This window comes from Cebus imitator, unplaced genomic scaffold (assembly GCF_001604975.1).
Source record: "Cebus imitator isolate Cc_AM_T3 unplaced genomic scaffold, Cebus_imitator-1.0 Scaffold137, whole genome shotgun sequence".
In the NCBI taxonomy this organism is placed as follows: Eukaryota; Metazoa; Chordata; class Mammalia; order Primates; family Cebidae; genus Cebus; species Cebus imitator.
In genome coordinates this window covers 4571810-4581864 of record NW_016107452.1, presented here as the reverse complement: position 1 = coordinate 4581864, position 10055 = coordinate 4571810, and the positions used below count along the sequence as shown (strand labels likewise).

The 10055-nt window shown below is 55.8% G+C and overlaps 1 protein-coding gene across 2 annotated transcripts in view; it reads right to left on the bottom strand.

Moving 5' to 3' along the window:
• LOC108313458 (c-Maf inducing protein) overlaps positions 1-10055 on the bottom strand; it is a 259500-nt gene that overhangs the window by 7580 nt on the left and 241865 nt on the right. For both annotated transcript variants that reach the window (XM_017541862.2, XM_017541863.2), the window contains 5 exons: positions 7520-7627; positions 4481-4597; positions 2686-2826; positions 1803-1850; positions 412-558 (listed from right to left, as the gene is read on the bottom strand). In XM_017541862.2, coding sequence (XP_017397351.1) covers positions 412-558; positions 1803-1850; positions 2686-2826; positions 4481-4597; positions 7520-7627 — 561 coding nt within the window. The remainder of the gene's footprint in view (positions 1-411; positions 559-1802; positions 1851-2685; positions 2827-4480; positions 4598-7519; positions 7628-10055) is intronic.

Below are 10055 nucleotides of genomic sequence, written 5' to 3'. Positions count from 1 at the left end.
GGGGGCAGGGAGGAGGGTGAGGGGGCAGGGAGGAGGGTGAAGCGGTAGGGAGGAGGGTGAAGAGGCAGGGAGGAGGGTGAGAAGACAGGAAGGAGGGTGAAGGGGTAGGGAAGAGGGTGAAGGGATAGGGAGGAGGGTGAAGGGGCAGGGAGGAGGGTGAGAAGACAGGAAGGAGGGTGAAGGGGCAGGGAGAGGGGAAGAAGGGAGGAAGGAGGGTGAAGGGGCAGGGAGGACGGTGAAGCAGTAGGGAGGAGGGTGAAGGGGCAGGGAGGAGGGTGAGAAGACAGGAAGGAGGGTCATGGGACAGGGAGGAGGGTGACTGGGAAAGGAAGATGGTACAGGGGAATAGGGAGGAGCGTGCAGAGGTGAAGGAGGAGGGCACAGGGGGCCTGAAGCAGGGCGAGAACGCACCTGAGTGGACCACAGGTTCAGCTGCTTGAGCGAAGGCAGTTTGATGAGGTGCTCGGCGCAGGCACTGGTTACATTGGTGAAGGCCAAACTGAGGTTCTCCAGGTTTCCGAAGGAGCCAGAGCTCAGCAAACGAGCCAAGTCAGCGTCCTGTGAGCAGACGTGGGTGAGGCCTGAGAGCGCTGCTGGGAGCTCCTGAGACTCTGACCCTCCTCTCTTCCCTCTCCTCCTCTCCCTCGCCCTCCAGAGAGCTCTTCCTGGGGGGTGGCAAATCCCAGGAGCTGAGGTGGGGGCACAGCTTGGTGGGACGGGCCAAGGGGGTGGTCAGAGAGGGAGGGGCTGCTGAACGTCCCATGGGTGACAGCTGCCAGGCGGAGGAGAAAGCCTCCAGTGCTGTGACTCACACCCTGAGTCACCAGCGGGATGTTCTGAGGCCACGGTCCTCCCACAGGCGTCTGTGTGTGCGACTGTGTCTGTGTGCCTGTGTGTGTGTATGTCTGTGTGTGTCTGTGTGCGTGTCTTTGTATGCGTGTGTCTGTGCAGGTCTATGCGCGTGCATTTGTCTGTGTGTGTGTCGGTGTCTGTTCGTGCACGAGGGTGTGTGGCCAGCTGCCTCACTCCCAGGCAGCAGCTCATCCAAACACCGAGGCCACATTCAACTCTAATGCCTGAAGACATCAACGCATGCCTGGGCACTGGACTGGGAGGTTCCCGAGGTGACCTCCACGCTCCCCTCCATCCTTGAGTGTTGGCGGCCACGTGGCTGCCCAGAATGCAGGCTGATTTCCCAGCCTCCCTTGCCGCTAAGTGTGCCCCTACACACTGAATCTGGAAAATGGGATGCAGGTAGGCATGTCAAGTAGAACTTCCGGGAAGTTTCTTAAGGGGAAGGGGTGGGCATGTCCTCCTTCCTGCTGGTTGGAATGGAGACAAGATGGCAGGAGCCTGAGCAGCCCTTTCGGTCCAGGAAGTAGAAGCCATGTGTCAAATATAACGGGGCAGCAGAATAGAAGAAAATAAGATCCTTAAAGACCTTATAAAACGGGAACTGTAAGATACAGAAGCCTCAAAGGGTTGCTGTGAGGATAAAATGAACTTACAGAATAGCATCTGGTACACGAATGCTCAAGGTATATGCGCTATTATTACCAGTATTGTTAATAATCAACACTGTTATCAACAAGAATATCATATTTTAACTTTCTTTTCAGTTTTCATTTCTCTTTCTGTGAGCAGAAAAGAGAAATGGAAGAGTTGGCGTGTCATGTACTAGGGGGTTCTTGTGCCCAGCCTGCTACCACCTCCCAGCTCAGCAGCAGACAACACGTGCCATTCCCAGCAGAGGACCGACCCACCTTCTCCACCCAGCCCCGAGGAGAACCAAAGCAACTCACTGTGGACTTAGAGGGCAGTGTTAGCCTGGTGGGCCCGCCTTTCCTTTGCTGCAACAGAAACCAGACTGGTTACAACCATTCTTTCCCCCAAGCTTCCACGCTGGACTCCGACCTCTGTCAACTTTCACAGAGCCGTCATTATTTTCTTGGTGGTACAAAGCAACACGGTGATCCTGGTCTCGGGGCAGACCCGGAGATAAGGTTTGAGTACAGGTGGTTTAGCAGAAGGTATCGAAGAAACACCAGTAGGGGGTGGGGAAGGGACACTGCTGCTGCCCGTAATGGAAGGGTGTCATCAACCCAGCTATCACTGGGTGAGTACTGGCACCAAATCCCACTGAGGGACTCTAAGAAATGGCAGAGAAGCCACGTCTCAAACACATCTCACCAAAGGGGTGAGGAAGCTGGGGTACTGATACACCCTCCCAGGAGGCACTGGCTGAGGGCTGCTCCAGGAGGTCAGAGGGCATGAATTCCCTGCCCCTTCTGTCCTGTGCACACATGTATGTGAGTGTATGTATGTGGACATAGAAAGTCCTTCAGCAAAGAGGTGTGGGTGCTGACATTTGGAAGCTGGGCCCCCATGCACTGAAATGGAAGGGTCTACGGGATATGGAGGAGGGAGGGTGGGCACTGACAGAGTCCTGGATAGGCCCCAGTGAGCTGTGTGACTCTGGGCCAGTTGCTTTACCTCTCTGGGCCTCTCTGATTACCTGGAAAGTGGCAGGTGGTTAATACCAATTTCTTGGGTTTGGAGGAGAATTCCACGAGACTGAGGCCCACTCAGGTCCAAGTACTGGTTCCCGGGCCCTGCCCCATCCCGTTCTGGCCTGCCCTGGCCTGCTTGGCAGGTGGGGAGCGGTCCGCAGCAGCCAGGACTCACCAGCTCCTTCAGCTCCCGCTGCCGGTCGCACAGCTGCTCGTACATGCGCTTCCCCACGTCTGTGCTCTCCAGGGTTGAGATGATCTGCAGCTGGGTGTCGTTGTTGTCAATGATGTTGTATTCCAGCATCAAGCACAGGATCTGCCCGGAACCACAGAGGCGTGTTGTGGGTCCGGCTGCTGCCCTATCTAAGCACACTCTGCGCACCCCAAGGGCCTTGTTCTGAAAACCAGCAACCAGCTCTCCCCTTTCTGCACCCTGGCTGTGTGAGGTTGGGCAAATCACCTGCCCAGCTTCCTGCCTGTACAGTGGTAGCGTCAGCGCGCACGCAGCAGGCCCCCGAGCACTGGTGGAAAGCGCAGAGAAGACACCGCTGTCTCTCCCCAGCTTCCCCAGCAGCTGTCACGAAGTGGGTTCTCAGGCTCACAGACTGACCTCGAGCCCTGGGCCCGGCGACCACACACAGCTTCCGGGAGGGCCTGGTGCAATGCTCATGCGGCTCCAGCCTGGGAATCAACATGCCTGACAGTGACAGCCCTGCCCCTGACATTCCCTTTCCAATGACTTTCTTTTTCTTTTTTGAGATGAGATCTTGCTGTGTTGCCCAGACTGGTTTCGGCCTCCTGGGCTCAAGCAATCCTCCTACCTCAGCCTCCCGAGTTGCTGGAACTACAGGTGCATGCTATAGTGCTCAGTTCTCCTAGGACTTCTCACTCACCAAGGAGCATTCACCCAGCCCAAGCTTCTCACGGCGCCTCTGGCCTGTCACCTGTCTCCCTGCTCAACCTCCCCCATGGCCTCCAATTCCCTGTCACAGGACAGCCAAGACTAAAGCCAAACTCCTTCCCAGCACCTCTGGGCACCTAGAGGGCTCTTCATGCATATCCAGCCCTATCCCAGACCTCCTGCCCCTTGGCTCCCTGTGTTCCGGCCACCCTGGCCTCTGGTGAGCCTCCTTGGTGGGGGCCTAGGCCCAGGCTGTCCCCACAGCCTGCTCAGCTCCCGCCTTCCCGCTGCCTTTCCCCAGAGCTCGCACGTCTCTGAACTCTCATTTCCACGGGAGCTGCCATGGCCTCTACACGCCTACCAACTCTTTGATGCTCTTCCCACTGAGAGGTGAAGTCCAGCTCCCACGCCCTTGACTGAGGGCCGGCCGTGGTAACTTACTGCCAGCGCTGGGATGTGGCAGAAGTGATGTCGCCTGCCTTCCAAGGGAGGCTAAGTTAAAAAGTGGTAAGGCTTCTGCCTGGGTTCCCTTGGAGCATGCAGAGACAGAGGAACAGCAGCAGGTAGGGGTGACATGCGGGACGGGGTTTGTGTGTTCTTGGTAGGTGGGCAGCCTACCCCGAGGCCGAGGTGGAGGGCGTGGCTGGGGAGTCCCAGCTGCCAAAGCCCTCACTGTTGGAAGCCTCCCAGGCCAACGCAAGCAGCTCTGGCGCTGACCCAACCTGGCCCCATCTGATGGATGAGGCCCCGAGTGACAAGGGCGTAGCCACGTCCAGGCACCCTAACGCCCATGTGCAAAATAAATGTGTGTTCTTGTTTTCAAGCCCTCACTTAGGGGTGAAAAGAAGATCCCTAACCCCACAGACCCATGAGCTGGATCACAACAGCAATGAAGACACTGTGATGAAGGCCTGAGGATCCCCCCTAAGCTCTGGAGGGCTGGGGCTGCCCACTGCGCCCACTGCCCGCCATGCCTGCAGTATCTCCTGGCTCCCAGCAGATGCTCTGTCGGCAAGAACAAGGGACAGGGAGCTGGCAGGCCTGCCAGGGACCCTGACCAGCTCCTTACCTCCACCATGGTCTGGTTGCCCCTCAGTGCCAGGAGCATGCAGGGTCCCAGCTTGTTTTCCGCCAGGGAGAGCAGGAATTTTTTGGTCTTGTAACAGGAGCCCATGAGGATGTGCACCTGTGAGGCAAGAAGGCCCAGGTGAAGGGACAGGGACACCCAGGGCCAGCCTACAGCATGCCGGCAGGACTGTGAGCCCCAGAGTCATCCACAGACCTGTCCACACGCTGTCCAGGCAGCCAGGTGTTCTAGGATCATCAGGCCCCAGGGGAATGCAAGAGACCCGTCCTCGACACACGGTCCAACGTGGACGGACCCCGAGGATGCTACGCTGAGTGAAATAAGCCAGTCGCGAAAGTCATGTTCATGATCCCTCTTCTCATTCTGCCTTTTGCCTTTTAAAATTTTTGGTACTACCTGATTTAACTATAAGCCCCAGCTCAGCAAGGGTATCTTTTGTATAAATTTGTAATACTAAATGCAATGAAAGCATACTAGAATGCAATTTAAAGTCTATTTACTTAAACATGTATAGCCCTTGCTACTTATTTTTTGAGACGAAGTGTCATTCTGTTGTCTAGGCTAGAGTGTGCAGTGGTGCGATCTCAGCTCGCTGCAACCTATGCCTCCTGGGTTCAAGCAATCCTCCCACCTCAGCCTCCCAAATAGCCCGGATTACAGGCATGTACTACCACTCCTGGCTAATTTTTGTCCTATTTTTAGTAGAGATGGGGTTTCATCACGTTGGCCAGGCTGGTCTTGAACTCCTGACCTCAAGTGAAACCCGAAGAGCTGGGATTACAGGCGTGAGCCACTGTGCCTGGTCCTTGCTAATTTTTTAAGAATCTGGAATAGTCTCTAAATATGTAATCCCCTCCTATTCTAAAACTGCCGACGTTTGAAACACTTACTACGTTGAAGTTTTAACAGAAGGATGACTCTGACTCCACTACATGAGGCACCTGGATAGGGAAATCCAGAGACAGAATGGCAAAGTGGCTGCCAGGGGATGAGGGCGGGAGGAAGCGGGAGTCAGCGTGGAATGGAGGCTGAGCCTCAGTTTCGGCAGGTAAGACAGTTCTGGGGATGAACAATGGTGACGGTTGTGTAACAATGTGAGAGTCTTCAACGTCACTGAGCAGTGCGCTGACTTTTACATTACGTATGTTTTACCGCCAAACCAAAAAAGCCCCCTCCTCTGCTCCCCTCGGGAGTCTGCTGATAGCTGATCCTCTGAGTTACTGGCACCGCTGGAAATTTCTGGGCAGCCTTTGCTTGGGGTGGGGTGCACACGCATGGGACAGGGGATGTGACGAAGCACAGCCACCTCTGTCAAGCCCGCTGTGAGCTGGGGAGGGTGTTTTGGGAGACTGCCTGCCCCAGGAATCCAAGGATGGGCAAATGCTGCTCCCTCCTGGGTTACGTGTCGGGCGACCTTTTGTTCTGGTGTATGGGGGATGGGGCCCAAGGGCAGTGGGCTTGGGGGAGGCCTGGACACCACACTGGCTTTCCGCCAACTTCAAACAATGGCAAATGCTCTTGGCGGTGAAGAAGGCCGCCTCATCGAGGGGCTGGCTTCCAAGCCATGTATCTCCATGGCAACAACACACTTCCAACCAGCGGCTGCCTGCTTCCTTCCTTGTGTATATTTTTTCCGCTCCATCATGAACAGCTCTGGCATACAAATGCGATCTCTTGGCCTGGGAAGCCGCCAGCTCCCTGAGAGTCCCCATATTATGGGGTGGGGGGAACTGCTCAGTGTTGCTATGGTGAAGCTGTGACATCAGAGGGAACCTGAGAGGTGACCGTGGGCGCGAGAGAGGTGGTGCAGGCCGGCAGGGGCAGGCACCTTCCTAGATGCACGGGGCTCTGAGAGGCCTGGAGTGGCAGGTGAGGAGGGGAGAGGGAGTGCATGAGGAAAAGGGCCTAAAAATCAGCCCCTTTCAAGAAGCTTCCAGGGGCAGCGCCTCAATATGTCATAACTGCACAAGCATCTCTGCTAAGCTCAGTACAGAGGGCCAAACCAGCCACCCAGCAGAGAGGAGAATCACCACCGGCGTCACTTCCGAGCAGCGACTGTGCTGGCCCGCCAGGCACCATGCAGCTGCTGTGGCACGCCATCACTAAGGTATCCTCGAGAGGCCAATGCGATGCTCCCGGATGAGGGGCTGAAGCTGGCAGAGGCAAGTTACCAGCCCAGGGTCAACCAGCTAGCTCCCGGCGGAGCTGCAACTGGAAGCCCAGTTTGAGTGCGGGAGCACCAGCGCCAGTGAATGGAGCCGGTTTTCTCAGCAAGCGGAGCTGGTGAGGCCGCTGGCCACTAGGGTGCAGCATCTGCCCCGGGAGGAAGAGTCTGCGGCCCTTTACTACCCGAAGAAGGCGTGTGGGCTGCACCGAGGAAGGGCTCGGAAACAGAAAGCCTGTGTGACCCCAGGCACGCCACTCAACCTCTCTGGGCCTGTTTCAACACGGTATAATTCAGCAATAAGGATGCTGTGATGAAAAAGGACAGTGCATGCCAAGTGACAGATACAGTGACTGGCACAAAGAAAGTCACCATGGATGCAGCTACTGGTATGGTGACCTCAGACCCGTCATGACGGCGGGGACAATAACCCTGACCGCGACACCTCCTTGTAAGGACTAAACAAGCTGGTGGACCTTCCGTGCCTTCCAGAATCCCTGGTGTGCGTTGGGCACTCAACCCGTGTAGGAACAGAACCTTGACAACGAATGGTGTGACCTTAGGCAGTAATGCCCTGGGCTTTCGCCACCTTGGGTATAAAATGGGATGATGACATGTGTCCTCTTCTCACTGTGCTGTGAGAGACAGTGCAGGCGGGGATGTCCAGTGGAGCCTCAGAGAAGAAATGAGTCAGTGACGGTCAGCGTCACCACCACCACCACCACCGTCATGACCAGCACTGTGTTAGCTTGGCAACTCCGGGGCTGACCCCAAGGGATGGGGGGCAGCTGTTTCACTAGTCAGGCACGGCAAGCCCAGGGCCCCCGGAAGTCACCCACTGGGGTCCCACTGCATACCATGCTGGCGAACAGCTCCCCGTCATCGTCGCAGGCCACCCCTCCGGGGCTGTAGAGCTGGAACCAGCCGTCTTTGCCGGCCCGCACGCTCAGCAGGCACGAGTGGACCTGCCAGACAGGGGAAGACACAACTGGTGAGCCACATGCAGCCTCGGTGACATTGCTGATGTCAAGCTGCACACGAGATCGTTAAATCCCGAAGTCAAGAGGCGCACTTAACTCTGCCTCCCCCAGCAACCCCCAGACTTCCACCAAATGCCATGAAAGGTCTTTTGGGAAACACTGTGGCCCTCACATCCCAGAGGCACTGGCTGCTGGCTGTCAGCTACACGGGAGGGAGGGCAGGCCCTGGCTTGACTGGCAGATCTGAATGAAGTAGGCCTGTGGCTGCAGCAGAGCACAGGGATGCCCAGAGCGACGGCCCGGAATCAGCCCCCTTTCCCCTTCTGGGTGGAGCCATCTCCTGGGTCTCTGTTCTTTGTCTGGTTCTCTGTCCTCTCTCTCTGTCTCTAACTCCTCTCCCGTGCTCTCTGCCCTCTTTCTCTAGAAACCTCTCCCCGCTGTCTCTTCGGAGTTCTGCTGCCCCCAGCACTGACTCCCCATCCTGGGGATCTGCTTCTTCCAACCCTGACTTTCTTACATTGACTTGTGTAGGCAGCAACCTCCCCTCCAGGTATCTGCCCTCACAATCTCTCTCTCTCTCCCTTTCTGGGACTCTGTCACCCTCTCTGGTCAGGTCTCATCCCCACTCCGTTCTCTGAGTCTTTGTCCCTCTGCACTGAAGGGTCTCTGTCCATGGCTGGGGGCAATTTCAGTGCCAAAGGCACAGCTCTTATATTCCTTCCCAGACCTGTGTGTCTGTGTGAATGGGTGTGATTGTGCATGTGAGCACACATGTGTGCATGTATGGGAGGAATTCTGCAACCACCCTCTGGCCTCTGCTGTGATTACGCAGAGAGAGAGAGGGATGGAGGGAGAGGGGGAGAGTAAAGGAGAGAGAGAGAGCTCGCATAAAACACAAAGGACTTTTCCCCACCTCCTCCTGTCCTCCGAGAAGTTCCTCATCATTTCCTTTAGGAAAGGACAATTTGCTGCCAAGAATCAGTTGCCCGCAAATATGAAACTGATCGCAACTCACACGAGTACACAGAAAACAAAGGCTTTTATTTTTCCCTCCGAGCTGGAAGAATATCAAGGGTTCACTTATTGACTTCAAAGAAATTAGGACTTAAGAGTATAAGACGCTATTCAACAAATATAGCAAAGAATTTTAAAGGAAACAAATCTGGCTTCATTTAGGAAGGAGAAGGTAGGAGGGAAGGGAGAAAAAAGAGGGAGGAGGAAAAGGGAGAGAGAATCAGCAGAGAAGAGAAAGAGGCGAACAGGAGAATAAGAACCTCAGCCGGGGGAGCTGCTCCTTCCAGACTGCAGGTCCCCCAGGGCCTCATGCATGTTACCCCGGTTTGAAAATTTCCCTCCCAGCAGCTGGCCCTGCCTCTCCATTCCGAGAAGCAGCTGGCACTTTCATTCTCCCAACGTCAAAGCTGGGCTTGAATAAAGGCGCACTTCCCAGGAGAATTCGGAGAATCTGCCTTCACAGGCAGCAAGGGATGATTTAAGTTTCAGAAAAATGGAGACAGTCACTGGTCCCCGACTATTTAAAAGCATCAAATCTACTGTTTCTCCTTTTTCCTTCCACGCCCGAGGAGCACTTGGGGAATCACGGTGTTTAGAATTCCGGTGTTTTAGACGAGACTCTTCAAGCCCCCTCCAGAACTAGGTTTCTCAGTGTGGCCCGGAGACCAGCCCTCGGAACCACTCGGGACGCTCGAAATGCATCAGAATGCAGATGCTGGGCTGCCCCACGGCCCCATGAGCGGGGACCGGGAAGGGGTGCAGCGGGGAGTCTGCCTTTGAACAAGCTCCTCAGGTAATACAGTTCGAGAACAATTACTCTAGAACTTCTGGAATTAGAGCCTGACAAACTGTGGGTTCTGAATCAGAGGGACCCGCCATGGTTGGATATGGCAAGACCTGGGTGTCGACGTATTCTCAGATTCTTTCTCAAACACCATTTACTACCCTCTAGACTAAGGTCCAGTTCGCTCCATTTAGCTAAGTCCAACCATGTCAGTACCACCTTCTCCAGGAAGCATCCCGGGGATGGCTCCATGGACAATGACTCACTCTGTCCTCTGCCCGTCCTTCCCCCTGCTCTGCTAGGAGCATGAGTCCAGGCCTGCCCTCAGCTGGGAGCCAGCCCCTACCACAGTCAGAAGTCACACACACAGAGGAGCGGGCTGTGAGCTCTTCGGAGCACAGCACACAGTGCGGTGGGCTGGTGAGAAGCACCCGGCTCGAGTCCTGCCTCAGCCGTGGACCAGCTGTGCCACACTGGGGATGCTATAGAAGCCACTCACAGGGCCAGGTGCCGTGGCTCACGCCTATAATCCCAGCACTTTACAGTGGAGGCTATAGGCAGGCAGATCACCTGAGGTTGGGAGTTCGAGACCAGCCTGCCCAACATGGAGAAACC